Source organism: Suncus etruscus, chromosome 1 (assembly GCF_024139225.1).
Source record: "Suncus etruscus isolate mSunEtr1 chromosome 1, mSunEtr1.pri.cur, whole genome shotgun sequence".
In the NCBI taxonomy this organism is placed as follows: domain Eukaryota; kingdom Metazoa; phylum Chordata; class Mammalia; order Eulipotyphla; family Soricidae; genus Suncus; species Suncus etruscus.
The window spans coordinates 10561960-10578669 of NC_064848.1; the positions used below are offsets into that span (position 1 = coordinate 10561960).

Sequence of the window (16710 nt, forward strand, 5' to 3'; positions counted from 1 at the left end):
GTTTTTTAGTAACCATACTTTTTAGAAGTACATGCCATTAGTTTTAATATTAAATTGTATTTAATACAAATAATATGTTAATTTTACTTAGCATATAAAAGTGTCACTTGATAATTAGATGTTGATTTAATCAGAACAAATTTTCTGATATTTTAATACTCTGAAATGTTTTGCATTCTTTTTATCATATTAAATCGGGGCTAAGAGTAGTTTACATTTATAACATGTTACAGTTTAAAAGCGGTGCCTTTCAGATACTTCATAGCCACACATGGGTAGATGTTATATAGTAATACTTTTTCCTGCCTTTAATTTTCCTCTCTTGGGTAGCCATTCTTCCCAGATAATTCATATGTTTAGAAACAAATATAAATTTCATATGGGATAGAACAATGATCATATTACATTTTCTACTTTTCACTTTATACTTTAGAAATTATGTTCCACAATATTGCAGAAGAAGCAACCCATTTCTTCCTTTTTTAGAAATGGCCACTTTTAATAATAATGTGCCATGAAATAGCAGCATGCCATCAGAAACATTTCAAGGGAAACTTTTATTTTTGCAGTGCATTGTATAAAATATTGATTAAAAGAACACAGTATCCAGCCATGCTTTCTTCTTTTCTTGTTCTCTTTTGCCACTATATAGCATCCTGTTTGATGCATTTTATAAATTAGTTAGCATGGAGGTATTTAGTGCTAGTTAACAATGGGAGCTACGCCTTACAAAGAGACAATAAGTAACAGGAGCAAATGACATTCTAGAGAAGGGGATTAATGTAAAGGAATGAATGGGGCAAAAGGACATATAACAGTTGGGGTTGTTTCTTGTGGTTCATATTATCTATAGAGGAGGGTTTGTGTGTGTGTGTGTGTGTGTGTGTGTGTGTGTGTGTGTGTGTGTGTGTGAACAGAGGAAGGGGGATGCCAGAAGGATAGAAAAAGAGCAGATTGCAAATAGCCCTGAAGGGTCCCATGAAGGATTTCATCCTTAAGTAGAGGGTCATCAAAAGATTATATGAGGTGAGAAGAATAAGTAAATGAGGGAATTTCCTAATGGGGGGCTGATGAGAAAAATCATTTACAATAATAAATTCTCATGGCTAGACTAAGAAAGCATGAGGGAACCAGAAAGATACATTAGAACACTACATGGTAATAATTGCTGCAGGCAAGATCTATGATGATGAATACTAAAATTAGTGGACAAAGCTTTGAGAAACCAGATATTTGCATAGCCTCAAAGTATTTCCCCCAAATATGTATTAATTATAATGATGGCTTCAACATATGTCCAATTATTCTTTGATACTCCTTCTCCAGGAAGTGGAGCTTAATTCCACTGGACTTACTGACTCACTTCTAATGAGTAGGGGCTGAGAAAGAAAAGCCAGTGACTTTTTAGTGGACACAAGGTAAGCAAGGTTTTCATCACAAATAATGTCATATTGCTATTGGGTACCCCTGGCAAATGTGGCGAGAAGGGCACTTCACACCTACGATGTACTATCTCCAAATCCATAACCCTAGGATTCATAAGAGAAATATATCAGAGACACCAAAATTGAAGGATATTCTTCAAAATGACTGGCCAATACTTCTCAGAAGCATCATAGTCATGAAAAATATTAGGTGAAACATTGTCAGAGACTGGAAGAAACTAAAAAGACATGTTAGGGGCCGGAGAGATAGCATGGAGGTAAGGCGTTTGCCTTTCATGCAGAAGGTCATTGTTTTGAATCCCGGCATCCCATATGGTCCCCCAAGCCTGCTAGGAGTGATTTCTGAGCGTAGAACCAGGAGTAACCCTTGAGCGCTGCCAGGTATGACCCAAAAACCAAAAAAATAAATAAAATAAATAAATAAAAAGACAAGTTAAATGAGTAGAGTGGGTTCCTGGAACAGCAAAACAACACCTTGGGGAAATTTGAATGGAGTCAATATTATGATACTGACCTCAACTTAGATTTTATAATGTCCCTGAGTGATTTAAGGCAATGACACTGGAAGAAACTGAGTAAAAATATGCCACATACCATATGTTCTCTTTGAACCTATTCTGTAAATATATAAATATTTTAAACATATGGTAAAAAAAAAGGGGGGGCTGGAGAGATAGCAATGAGGTAGGGCATTTGCCTTGCATGCAGAAGGATGGTAGTTCAAATCCCAGCATCCCATATGGTCCCCCGAGCCTGCCAGGAGTGATTTCTGAGTGTAGAGCCAGGAGTAACCCCTAAGCACTGCCGAATGTGACCCAAAAATCCAATATATATGGTAAAGAAAAATAATAAGTGACATGATTAGATCCCCATTCTGAAAGAATTCCAGTGGTTGTGGAGGGAAGGACTGGCAAAGGAAAGGGCCAGAGCAATATAATTACAAGGTTTTGCTACAAGAGTAGCAGAAGGGGGTGGTGTGGGCCAGATGGAAGCAGGAAAGCAGCTGTCAGGGACTTCGGGCAGACTGGAAGAGACTGGAAACTCATTAAAACCTGTTTTGTGATAATTTAGAGAAGTGAAGGAGGAGGAGGACCTGTGATAACACCCAATTTTCAGTCTTCAAGAAATAATATAAGTAATGAATAATGCAGTTTAAACTGGAGAAAATAGGAAGAATAATGGAATGGGTTCCATTTTAAGCTTGTTGAATTTGGCATACAGTTGAGAGATCCAAGTATCCTGGAGGCAACTGGATGTATCATCTCACAGGTCAGAAGATGGTTGTAGACTGCTTTAAATAGTCCTCAGAACATAAAAGTGACCCTGGAGAAATAAGGAATGATGCAAGAAGAGAGTGGAGAGAGGACTGAGAACTTAGGCATTTGGGAGGGCTAAGTCCAGCAGGATGCAGGAAGCTGGAGCAAATTCAAAGAAGTGGAGTCAGTTTAAGCTGGGATTTAGAGACAAACTCCTAGGACCAAAATACTGACTTTGCCCCCTCCCCTGCCATTGGGTGAAATGGTCAAATTATTTTGTAAGCTGTTTGAGAGAGTATACCAGATACTAAATGTAAAGTCTTTAGATGATGCATGGCTTAAGAATGTTTCGAGAGGCCAGAGAGATAGCATGGAGATAGGGCATTTGCCTTGCATGTGGAAGGATGGTGGTTCGAATCCTGGCATCCCATATGCCCCCCCTCCCCCGAGCCTGCCAGGAGCAATTTCTGAGCATAGAACCAGGAGTAAGCCTAAACGCTGCCAAGTATGACCCAAAAACAAACAAACAAACAAAAGAATGTTTCAAGAAGATTGGCTTAAAAAAAAAGAATAATGGCTAGTTAGAGGTAGAAAAAATAAGAAAGAAGTAATTCAAAAGCTAAGGGATAAGCATAATTTTTAAAAGGGCACACATTTCACACCCCCAATGATGTTTTTATTAAAGAAGTAAAAAATGATTTTCCCTGTTAAAGAAGTAGAAACATTATAACCCTCATGCAATGTACTGTGGCTAATGGGAACATCACATGGTACTAATACCAGAGAACTGTTTGGTATATCCTCAAAAAGTGAAACATGGAATTTTCATAAAATTCAAAAATTAATTAGAATACAGCAAAAAAATGAAGGCAGGGACTAAAACAGATATATATATACACTCATATTTATACTAGCATTAATCATATGTGAGTGGTAGAAATAATCCAGTTATCCACAAGATGAATGGATTAAAAACAATGGGGCCTCCTTATTCTGGAATATTACTCAACAACAAAAAATAAAATAAAAGCATTTTCTGACACATACTACATCATGAACAAATCTTGAAAACAAAAGTACAAAGGAATACATGTAATATGACACTTAGCTATTAACCCAAAACAAAGGCATTCCCTCATCTTCTTCTTTCTTTTATACTTCTTCCTTTGATATGTAAAAGCCAACCTGGATCACTTGACCTTCCCCCTCCTGGTGAATTGGTGTTTGTTTAATAAAGGAAGAGCAGATTGGTTTTGGCAGGCACAGGCAAAGATACAAGGCAAAAAGAAAATTGACTCTATGACTCTCTCCTGACTGGCTTGGTTTATTAATTCTTCATGGCTACACACCTTCATCAGACCCGTCCACGTGGAGTTGGAGATACAGTGTGGGTGATGATTTCACAACATGGGGATTTATTTTACAGATACATATTGTATTATTTAGCTTTTATGAAGAGCCTAGAATAGGGAAATTCAAAGAGACAGGAAGAAAAAATAAAGGATGTTAGCAGAAAGGAATGAGAAGTCATTGTTTACTGAGTTACTGGTTTGGATTGATGAAACGTCTAGTCATGGATATGGTCGTAGTTGTGCAACAGTGTGAATGCACATAAGCTAAAAAGGATAGAATAGGGTGAGGAGATTGTAGAGAAGGTAAGGTGCTTGCCTTGTATGTGATCAACTAGGTTTGAAAACTGGGACATCATAGGATCCCCCAAGCACCCCCATGAGTGATCTCTCTGTACAGAGCCAAAAATAAACCTTGAGCTTATTTATGACTAAAAATAAACTAACAAACAAAAAATGGTTAGGTGGTGAGATTTTTATGTTTTATTTACCACCATGTTTTTGTTTTGGTTTTTGGTTTTTGGTTTGTTTTTTATTTGTTTTTGTTTTGGGTCACACCCGGCAGTGCTCAGGGCTTACTCCTCCTGGCTTTACACTCAGAAATCACTCCTGGCAAGCTCGGGGGCCTATATGGGATGCCAGGATTCGAACCACCGTCCTTCTGCATGCAAGGCAAACACCCTATCTCCATGCTATCACTCCGGTCCACCACAATGTTTTTTTGTTTGTTTGGTTTTGGTTTTCAGATCACACCCAGCAGCACTCAGGGCTTACTCCTGGCTCTACACTCAGAAATCGCTCCTGCAAGCTCAGGGGACCATATGGGATGCCGGGATTCGAACCACCATCTTTCTGCATGCAAGGCAAACGCCTTCCTTACCTCCATGCTATCTCTCCGGCCCCTCACCATGTTTTTTTAATGGGAGATGGAAGAGTGTAGAGAATGCAAAAGAGAAGTCAAATTAGATATACCTAGAACATGTGCCTTCTGTATGTTGCAACATTTCCAAAGACATTGTAGAGGATCACAGTTTCAAAGTCCATGCAGTGGTTGTATGGTGATTGGGGAGTGCCCTAGACTAGAGGTTGGCAAGCTAGAGTCAAATCTGACCTGTTGCCCTTTTCTCTAAATAAAGTTTTATTGGAACATTTCCCTCCTCTTTCTCTTTATGTACTATAAAAGCCTGTTTGAGTCATTACCACAGAAGTCATATAGTCTACCATATATTTACTGTTGAGCCTTTTACAAAGTTTCCCACACCCTTGTCTAAATAATGTGACTAGACTTGGTTTTCTTGGACGATTGTTGCATTTCTCATGTGGTTATTGAGTAGACGACATAGTCACACAAATGAAACAGGTCTCATGCCAAACAATCATAATGATAAATAAGAAGGAGTATGAAGAGAGTGAACTAGGAGAGAAGAAATTTCATCCTTTCTTCCTTGCTCTAACTAAAGATACTACCTTCATGTACTTTCCTTCTTGTACAGCCTGAAAAGGGGGGTTCTAAGACCTTCCACCAATGCCCTCCACCATATCCCCTCTGGTAAATTGCCCTATGACTGGTAAAACTAAATAAATATTCTGAGATGGTTACTGCAGTGTTGCTTTAAAGTTAATGTTGAAAATGTCTGCAACCTGAGGCTTTTCCCATATTTGTTCCTTTGCTATCTGGGACTTGTACTGGTATTTATTTCAGATGAAAGAGAAAGAGGACGCCTTAAGCAATTACTGTGTGGCAGGAACTCTGCCAAGTTTGGTGCCCAAAATAACGTCAGTAAAAGTGGTTATAAGTACTAGATGTCCTTTCATTAATTCATAGATAGATGATGGGGCGCATGGGTCATGTGCTCTCTAAGACCAACAGAAAGATAGCAGTTGAACTGAGGTTTGAACCCTTGTCTGCCTACATTGTTTGCCCTGCATCGAGATAGCATGGAGATAAGGCTTTTGCCTTGCGTGCAGAAGGACAGTGGTTTGAATCCCGGCATCCCATATGGTCCCCTGAGCTTGCCAAGAGCAATTTCTGAGCGTAGAGCCAGGAGTAACCCCTGAGCACTGCCAGTGTGACCCAAAAACCAATAAATAAATAAATAAATTGTCATCCTATCTTCTGTGGCCACAAAAAAAAAAAAAAAACCTCTGGAATAGTCTTCATATACAATCTGTACAAAATCAAATTCAGTGGACTCTTGAACTCTTTGAACTGTGTGGATCTTATACCAGATTTTTCTATATTCTGAGCCTCTACATTCACAGGTTCAATCTATCAGGAAGTTGTTTGAGTCCAGCCCAGAGGCTGTTATAAGCCTTTAAATTGCTATGCATGTATTTGGACTGGGGTGACTGGGTGGATCAGCATCCCTAACCCCCCAGATCACTCAAGGCTTGGTGGCAGTTGGTAGTTTCTCAACGTGTTTCCATCACTAAGTCCTGCTGTTTCATGTGACCAGACTACTGAAGGGGTCTTTAAAGTTCTGTTGGCTTTAGTGAAACCAGCTTTCTCAGCCTATTCCCCTACTCCCCGCTTTGACACTTAACCGGAGGTTTCTCTTCCAAGCCATCCTGTTTTCCAGTGCACTAGCACCTAAGCTTTGCTCTCTGCAATGATTTCTCTAGCTCTTGGTTTGGCACAGCAATCCTAGAAGGCAGCAAGAAGGAGATGCCATCACCATTGGTTTCCATCCTCTCATGTCCCTAAAAATCAACACATAAACACACGGTTCCCTTGACCTGGGTGAGGAAACTTTCACAGCTTGATTTCTGCAGTGTTCAAGTCAGAACTGAAAGGTGACTCATATTTATTTATAAATAAATAAACCCTTATTTATAGCAGTGGGGTAAAAAAAATAATAATAATGGAGACCCAGAAAGGGCTGATGAGGCATTCAGGCACAGACAGCCCTTAAGCAGCAGCTCCTAGTAAAGGTAAATCTTCCAGCTCCCAATTCTGGAGCTCTTCCTCCCACAGTCGCCTGCCTCCAGCCCCCTGGATTGCTGAAGCAGGAGCCATCCCCTGCCTGGGGAGTTGCTTACCTTGGAGCCCTTTTCATGAATGAGGCCAGATGCAGAAGTCCACATTGATCATTTTTCTCCCTCCCCTTTCTGCTTTCTGTTAAAGTCAGCCGCGCCCACCACCACCACCACCACCCCCTACCCCAGCTCCCAGCTGGCTCCTGTCCCCTCCCCCAGCCGGGAGAAGTTATTCCACGAAGAGATCAGCTTACCAGTTTTTCTTCTAAGCAGAGGCTGAGCTCGGAGCTCCGCTCTGGGAGGACGGTGAAGGAGAGCTGCATGGTGCCTAGCAGAACTTCAAGCTGGAACCCCAAGACACAAGTGCGTCTGCTAGCTGTTAGCGCTTGGCAGACAGCTCTCCTCTAGGGCAGTTCTAACTTGGGGTAATCATGTTTGTCAGCTACCTGATAATAACATTGCTCCACGTTCAAATAGCATTGTCAGCAAGACCTGGGGGAGAGGTAAGCCAAATAAAATCTCTTGTCAGAAGTTGTATTTTTGTCAGCATTATATTTCCTCTTTGGTCTACCAAGAGGGATGAGGGAATGGGTTTGTATGGTGGACAAAAAGTAATGCATTTCGAGTGCTTTTTTATTTTAGGCTTGCTTTGCCTTTTCTTAGCAGATTGCTTCTTTTCTTCTCGAAGAATTCTGTCATTCCTAACAGCTGGTTCTCAGGCTGCAAGAACAGTTGCCCCACAAGGGAGTTTCCTTGGTCTTGGTGACAGACTCTTGCACGCAGTTCCTTGTGCCTTTTGGAGAGAGTGAAAACCAATGTGCAGAGCAAAATCAGGGGAGCAGAGTTTACCTTGTGAGAATTTTCCTCTCATGTTGCAGAGAGAATGTGGGTTCTAAAAGAATTGCTAGACTTTACTCACTTGACATCACTTTTTTTTCCTCCTGTACAGCACTTGGGAGCATCTGTGTTGAACTTTCTAGCATAGGTTTGAGGAGGAAAGAAATGGCCAAGCATATGCCCATATCTACCTCAGAAGTTAAGCATGTTAAAAATATATATATCTTTGAGATGATTTCTTCCTTTGGGGGCTCATGTATTTGCTGGATGTATTTTTGCACATCGCAGATGTTTCTCAGAGCTGGATTGGGAAGCAAACCAGGAAAGAAAACTCATATAAACTGCAAAGGGACGCAGTTGGGTATATTTACCTTTACCTTTCAATAAGCCTGCAACAAATGTACTTCATTCATGCCCTTGACTCCATATTCTAATGAAAACTTTCAGACAGATGCCTGCATAATGAAAAGGAGAGCCTTTTTCCTAAATCTGTCTTCTCCCTTCAAAATCATCTCCTAAAAAGGCCACTGGGCCACTTCAGATCTCTCTCTGCCTTTTGTTTGCATTGTCAGAGAAGCAGGCTCTGCAAGCCCTAATGTAATTACTTTCCCTTTTCTAAAGAGAGTGGAAATGCTGTGGCCACAGCAGGCTGTTTGTTCCCTTTGCAATAGACCTAGGGCTCAGAGGTAGAGAGCACGACCACTTGTTTTTGACTTTTGGCCTATTAGTGACCCATGCCTCTACCTGCAGAAATTTTCTGGGTCTGTGAGAATTTTCTGGGTCTGGAGAAGGGAGGGAGGAAATCAAGGTCACGAATGGGAACTGAAGGAGAAAAGGGGTAGTGATGCTGAGAGCTGAAAGCAGACCATTGCCCTCTAGTTGTAGTCGAAGTTCACAACTCCTTCGTTGACTTTTTACTGCGGAGAGCAAATGACAAATAGGCTCTCCTAGCACAGCCTAGAGCACTTCAGCATGGGAGAGGGGCAGCTCATATGGAAAATATTTCTGTCACTGCCGCCTGCGCATATGGTCTGGGGAGACCCCCAAGCAGCGTGAATCACAGAGCCATGGCGGCCCCTCAGTGGTGTGCCAATTACTCTTATTAACAGCAATGCGAAGAGCTGGCTTCAGGGCGCAGTGGGTGTACAACTGGTTTCAGTGCAAGACTAGTCTGGAAGGCTTGTGCCTGCCGCTTTGTGTCACACTTGGGGGTTCAGGGGGCAGTTGTTTCACTGAACAGTCAGCAAAACAGATACAAAAAAAATAAAGGGATTACACAGGCTCTCCCTGTTCTTAATGGGAAGAGATGGGCAAAGTATTCTTGTCTCTTAAGTATAAGTTTGTGTGCTGACCATCTCGGAGTCCCAATCAGTGGTCTTTTGATCAAAAGCCAAGCTCTTCTGCTCCCCTTTTCTTCTCTGCTGTGTGAATAAAGCCCCCTGCTGTGCCTTTCCTCTCTTCTTTCTTGTTTCCCTTTCCTTCCTAGTCTATGTGTGCATATGATTGTACATGGGTGCTTGTTTGTACATTTTCACGTGACATGGTAGACCCCAGCTCTATAATGCCTCTATGACTAGCAACATATACAATTAGAATTCCTTTCCCCTGGCTGGCAATGAAATGATGAGGAAGGAATTCAAAAGTCACTCCCCCTCCCTCCTCAAAAAGAATGCAGTATATCTAGGATTTTGAAGAATGTGGCATTTATTTACTACAAGAATTTATTTTTCTTTTCTTTTCTTCAATTTTCTTTACTTTTTTGTTTTACGTTAGCTATGCTACTTACAAAATTCACCCATAAACATGTGACATTGTCCCCAAGTCACCAAGTCATCATTGGCTCTGCGGGGCTTTCTTGCAGGTTTTGATTATCTTCCCCTTGGATTCTCCTCCAAACACAGGAGAAAAAGGAATAAAGGGAAAGAAAGCAGGGAGCAGCACAGCTGGCTGTGCTGTTGAAAGCCAGGTGGCTGACTCCAGGTAGCTACTTACAAAATCAGTTTTGTAGGGTGTGAGGCCCCTAAAGAAGTTGGCTAAGCGGTGGTAGGTAGAAAGTGCTTCGAAACCAGCCTGATTGATATCCTATTGCTGGCATGATAACAACCCAGCCGAGTGTGGTGCGGAAGTCTGAGGGCAAACATAGAAAGATACTGCTTGCTTCATTTTCTGGTGGCAAGAGCATTACATTCACAGCACTGAGATCACTAGAATGCCTTTGCCCTTGTCAAAAGGAAGTTATTGTATTCCTTGTTCAAATACGTTTGTGCTCTTAGAAATTTACCAAGATCATCAGGTCAGGCTAACCCAATGATATATTTGCCAATGTGGGAGGTATGCCAAGATCCCAATTTCTTTGCAGGGTGCAGTAATGAGTGAGTGTGTGTGGTATTTTCTTTCCCATACTTACACTTAGCTGCTCAGATCTGGCAAATAAGGAAAAAGGAGGAGAGGCACCTAGGAGCCTATGCAACTTCATATCACATGGTGAAATATAATTCCAAGAAGTAGGTTTAAAAACTGCCTAATTTTGATAAAATTTGATTTGACAATTTTGATTAAAATAATTGGACTAAATTTGTCACAACATGTAAATAAAATGCTCTGACAATCAAAATGCATAGGGTTTCTTTGTTATTTATCTTGAATTTTGTTTTAGGGGCCACACTTAGTTGTGCTCAGTGATTATTCCTTGCTCTGTGCTCAAGGATCACTCCTGTCAAAGACCATATGGGGTGCTGGAAATCAAATCTCATAGGCAGTGAGTGTGCAAGGCAAGTACCCTACTATCTGTAATATCACTTCTACCCAGGGTTTCTTTTTTATTAAATATTATGGCACCATGACTTACATAGTTTTTCAAAGTTGAGTTTTAAGAAGTACAATGTTCCTGGGACCAAAGAGATAGCACAGTGGTAGGGCGTTTGCCTTGAACACAGCCGATTCAGGACAGACAGTGGTTTAAATCCCAGCATCCCATATGGTCCCCCTGGCCTGCCTGGAGTGATTTCTGGGCTTAGAGACAGGAATAACCCCTGAGTGCTGCTGGGTGTGACCCCAAAACAACAAAAAAATGAAGAAGTACAATGTTCTAATATCAATACCATCACCAATATTGACTTCCCTCCATCATATATCCTACCTTCCAGCCTTGCCTCTTTTGATAGGCACATTTCTAAGTTTGGTTATTGTGGGATTTTATTGGGGGGGTGTATGTGTGTGTTTTTAAGCATTTTGGGGAGGGCCACACCCACTTGACACTCAGGGATTACTCTTGGGTATGCGCTTAGAAATCACTCCTGGCTTGGGAGGACCATATGGGACGCTGGGGAATCTTTCTAGGCTAGCATTTACAAGGCAGATGCCTTACCTCTAGCGCCACAGCTCCAGCCCCATTTTTAAGCATTGTTTTTTTTTTTTCATTTTTTGTTTGTTTGTTTTGGGCTTTTGGGTCACATCCGGCAGTGTTCAGTGGTTACTCCTGGCTCCATGCTCAGAAATCACTCCTGACAGGCTCAGGGGATCATATGGGATGCTGGGGTTCAAACCAATGACCTTCTGCATGAAAGGCAAATGCCTTACCTCTATGCTATCTCTCCGGCCCCATTTTTAAGCATTTTTAAATTGAATCACTATGAGATATGCAGTTACAAAGTTATTGATGATTGAGTTCTGTCAGACAACACCATTGCTTGGCCAGTGTTTGCTTCCCACTGTTGTAGTTTGGATGGCATGCTAACAGTACTATTGGATTTCTAGCTTAACTTTTTTGTTCGTTTGCTTGCTTGCTTCTTGGGCCACACCCAGAAGTGATTAAGAGTTATTCCTAGTTCTGTTCTCAGGAATCCCTCCTGATGGACTCAGAGGATCATATGGGATGCCGGAGATTGAACCTGAAAAGCCATGTACCGATCAGCAAGCACCCTACACACCCTACACACAGTACTCCAGCACCCAGTACTGCATAGACCCTCAAGAGATATCCCTTGTTTATATATATATATATATATATATATATATATATATATATATACATATACCACATCTCTATATCACTAATATTCAGATTACCCTTTATCAAAGATCATAGAAATGAGAAGGACGGGGAGGAAAGAAACTGAGGGCATGAGTAAAAAATGATGGACAAGAGATAACAAGGGTAGGGGTCAGCAGTTTCAAGAACATATTGGAGGGTTCTTTTCTTGGTGATGAAAATATTTTGGGACCAAATTGTGTTGATTGTTCCAATCAACTTACTCTTACTTTATAAGAGAAAAGAGAAAAGTTCTAGTATAATTCTATTTGGAGGGGCTGTTTTGTGTCGTTTTGGTTTTGGGGTTACATTTAGTGATGCCCAGGGATTAATAAGAGTTCTCCACTCATGAATTACTCTTGGTGTTACTAGGAAGACCATATAGATGCTGGGGATCAAACCTGAGTTGGCTGTGTGCAAGGCAAGTGCTTTGCCCTCTGTACTATTGCTCTGGCCCCAAACATCTTTTAAAAGTGCCAATTGTATGGCTTGTGAATAATGTCTCCATTGCTGAATCAAAAGGTAAATTTAGAAAAACATGAGCCAGCTTTCCTCACATATAATACTAAGCAATAGAGTCTACTCAATAGGCAAATTGGCTTATATGCCATTTTCATAAGGCTGATGATATAATGACTGAAATGCTGAGTGAAATGAGTCAGAGGGAGAGGGATATACATAAAATAGTCTCACTCATCTTTGGGATATAAGAAAAAATAAAAGACGATAGATATGAGGGCCAGGAGGATCAGCCTATTATCTGAAGCTTGCCAAGAAGTAGTGAATTCAACTAGAGCACTAACTACACTGTCCACTACTATGACAGTGGTAGTGAGAGAAAGAAGCAGAATGCTTGTCCCAGAAATAGGCAGGGGGGATTGAAATGGGTGACATTTGTGGTAGGAAAGTTGCACTAGTGAAGGGCAATGTACATTCTATGACTGAAACCCAAGTATGACCATTTCTATAACCACAGTGCTAAAATAAACAAATTATTAAAATAAAATTTGAGGGAGGCCAGAGCAATAGCACCACAGGTAAGATATATGCCTTTATGTGGTCTACCCAGGTTCAATCCCCAGCATCCTATATGGTCCCCTGAACACCACCAGGAATGATTTCTGAGTGGAGAACCAGAACCAGGATTAATCCTCAAGCACTGCCAGTTGTGCTCCCATCCCCCCCAAAAAGCTTGAGGATGCTCTAAATATTTTGATGTCATTTACCAGCTGTGTACATGAGGTTACAATAAAAAGCCAGTTTACCAGCAGAATGAGTATTAATTAAACTTAGTAGAGAATGTGTCTAAGTTCCTTCCAAAAGATATCACTGTATTCATTGCATAATCATCACACATTTTTTCCATTAAGCTACATGATATTCCCATCAATGGTAAACCAAAGATCCTTTTTACTCATTCCTACAAATACTAGTTATTTCCAGTCTTTTGAATATATGCATTTCTTGATAGCTCAAACTTTAAAAAGGACACAGAATGTAAACACTTAGTGATCATGGAATAAGAACTCATTGATTAAAAGATGGAGGCCAATGAGTATGACTTAGTGGTAGAATGGATGCCTCTCATGCTTGAGGTCCCAGATTTGATTCCTGAAAACACACATACAAACACATTACTCCTCCTCCTCCTCCTTCTCTTCTTCCTCCTCCTCCTCCTCCTCCTCCTCCTCCTCCTCCTCCTCCTCCTACTACTACTACTACTACTACTACTACTATTCTATTGAAATTGAGAAATGAAGGGATGTGCATTGTGGATCTTTAAGTCAAACCCCAATGACTCACAACTTTATGACATGAAAGTATACAGAGGAAAATATCAACAAAGGAAAAGGTATTTGAGGTGATATCTGCCAGAAACCAGGAGGAAGCTTCCACTGCATTTTTCCCAGCGGAGTCGCACAGGACATGCTTAATTTCCCCCAGGAATAAGTTTGCCATTACATATGAAATGCTGTCCGTCAGAGATGTTCGCTTGAGGCTCAGCAAAGCAATTAGAATTTTCCTTGGGGCTGGCCACACAGACACCCTCTGCCAACCATTTGCATTATAGACTCTAAAAAGACTATTGTCTAGGCTCTAGAAAGGAATTAGTGGTCTGTGAGAACCAAACTTCTTGTATAATATGCCGAGTGTGCTACTTTGCCAGTTCTAGGACAGGTGTGGTAAAATAAAAATTCACAAGTTGTGAGATCAGCCCATGCACCATATCTCTAACCCCATAGTGAGGGGTCTGAAGAAGCAGGATAATGGTGAAATATTAATAAACCAAACCAGTGTGGTGTCGACTCTGAGCACCAAACCAAAACCGATTTTTCTTTTTTTTTTTTTTTTTTTTTGGTGGTTTTTGGGTCACACCCGGCAGTGCTCAGGGGTTATTTCTGGCTCCACGCTCAGAAATTGCTCCTGGCAGGCACAGAGGACCATATGGGGCGCCGGGATTCGAACTGATGACCTCCTGCATGAAAGGCAAACGCCTTACCTCCATGCTATCTCTCCGGCCCCGATTTTTCTTTATTATCTCAGAGCAGGGCAGAATGACCTAGGTGGGCTTTCACATAATCAAAGGAGAGATTTAACAGAAATAGGAAGAAATAGGAAGCCTTTGTTTTGGTTAATAGCTGGGTATCATCTTACAGGTGCAAATATTCCCAAAGTACCAAATTTCCAAGCACCATTTCATGGACAGCCTTGTGTGTAGGACTTTATAAATCCGAGTAGTCATATCTGTTTTGTGATCTCTTTTCCGCATAATTTTATGTTATTTTTAAAGTCTATTTTTAAACAATCACTGAAAATGTTTAATTGATTTTGTTTGGTATTGTTATATAAAATGGCATCTTGGTATGTTTTAGTCATTTAGTTTATTTTTAATGTTACATGGTATTTTTCTATGTTAACATACCATTTTCATTCGTGTTAATAGATCATTGAGTTCTTTCCAAATATATTAGCTCTTTTTTTTATTATAAATAATGGTGCTATGAACATTTTGGAACAAATCTCTTCACATTTATGTGTGAGGATTCCTTTAAAAGTTAATTTATTGGATTATAGCATATGTTTTTTTGTAACACAGCAAGATAATGTCAAATTGAATTTTCAAGTGGTCGTATCGGTTTTCAAACATACTAGCAGTATATATGTATCTCCTTATCAATATTTGTTGTAATTAGACAGGTTATTTATTGCCAAAGTACTAGTACAAATATATTATGAGTGACATTATTTATATTTCTCTGAATGCTATTGTCATTCTATAATATAGGTTATCTGTGCTTCATATCATTTGATATGAAGATCAGGGTTGCATTATCAGAGGTAGAGAACACTTGTCTTGCATACATGAGGCCACGAGTCCCATCCAGGCATCATTAAGGGAAAAAAAAAAAAAGAAATGCCTGCTTCTGCCTATTTCCTATTCTTAAATCTGATTCTTCAACTTTTCAATACTGATTTAGGAGTGCTTGATATGCTATAATATAAATTTTTTGCTTGCTATTCCATGTAATTTTCTCCAATTTATAGTTTATATTCAAATTTTTCTACTGCATTTTGTTTAATGAAAGTCTTCAGTTTTAATGCATTTGTATTGGGTTGATTTCTCATGTTAACTCTACATCTTTTGTATAGGGAGATTTATATTTGTACCCAGCAATTCTCGGGATTGACTCCTGGCTCTATGCTCAAAGGTCATTTCTGACAATGCTTAGGGGATTATAAGTGGATGCTCAAGATTGAACTAGGGTCAACTTCATATAAAACAAGCACCTTAATCTTTGTACTATCTATCACTAGAATGCTAACTACATCATTTTAAAGAAATTACTGATCCCAATGTTATAAAAAATATTCTCCATGTTTTTCTAAAATTACAAAAGTTTTGCACTTCACATTTATATCATAGATTATATTTATTACATCATAGGTAGTAAGCATAAATTATGTTTTTCTATAGCAAGTGAACAAAGGACCTCAGTTCATTTTTTGCTGTATTGTAATCAGTTGTTGCAGAGCCTTTCATTGAAATCTATCTGCCTTATACTTTTGGAATGTCTTCATTGTACTAAGACATTTGTTCATCTTTCTGAAATTTGAAATTAACTCATAAGTTTTCTTTGAAAAACCCTTGAGGACTCTGTACCCCAACTGAATTAATCTATCGATTCATATATTTCTAGATTGAGCCATTTGATCTGCTAACATAGTATAAGCCTCACATCATTCAGTTTTTCTTTGAAGTTTTCAGTAAAGTTTTATAGTTTTTGACATAAAAGTCTCACACAACTTTAGTTTATTCCTAGCTGCCTTGTTATACTTTGATTATAGTTCATTTTAATTAAAGTTTTGTTTGATACAAATGCTTTGGAAACAAATGATCTTTTATTCAATTTATTAAACATTTATTGATTTAAATTAACTACTTTAATTCTTGTGATTACTCAATCCCTAAGCATGCCATCTGTGAATCGTTAATACTTTGAATTTTCCTCTTCCAGTTCTTATACCTTTGTTTCTTTTTTATTCGTATTGCCATGTACCTTTATAAGGATCCCAGTAGACTGTTGAATAAAAGCGGTGTTATTTTGTTCTTGAGCTATAGGATATATACTTCTCACAGTTTGAATTTAAAAATAAAGTTGTATTTGGCTATACATTTTATTAGGCTCAAAAATTCTCTTATAGCTATAATCTTTTAAAAGATGCATTGATTCCTTACTTTCTTGATTGGTATAGGAGTGGTTCTCCCTAATAATACTCAGGGTTTCAGCAGTATGGCCCAGATGGTTCACAATTAA

General features: G+C 39.6%; 1 protein-coding gene and 1 non-coding gene across 2 annotated transcripts in view; one reads left to right on the plus strand and one right to left on the minus strand.

Annotated features, from left to right (window-relative positions):
• Positions 1 to 484: 484 nt before the first annotated feature.
• Positions 485 to 616, minus strand: LOC126030685 (small nucleolar RNA SNORA15). Its single transcript, XR_007503156.1, has one exon. It is a non-coding gene; the product is annotated as a small nucleolar RNA SNORA15 (small nucleolar RNA).
• A 6841-nt stretch (positions 617 to 7457) lies between these two features.
• The window catches only part of THSD4 (thrombospondin type 1 domain containing 4), a 193603-nt gene continuing 184350 nt past the window's right edge, over positions 7458 to 16710 (plus strand). Inside the window, exon 1 of the mRNA XM_049777850.1 lies at positions 7458 to 7529. Coding sequence (XP_049633807.1) covers positions 7458 to 7529 — 72 coding nt within the window. The remainder of the gene's footprint in view (positions 7530 to 16710) is intronic.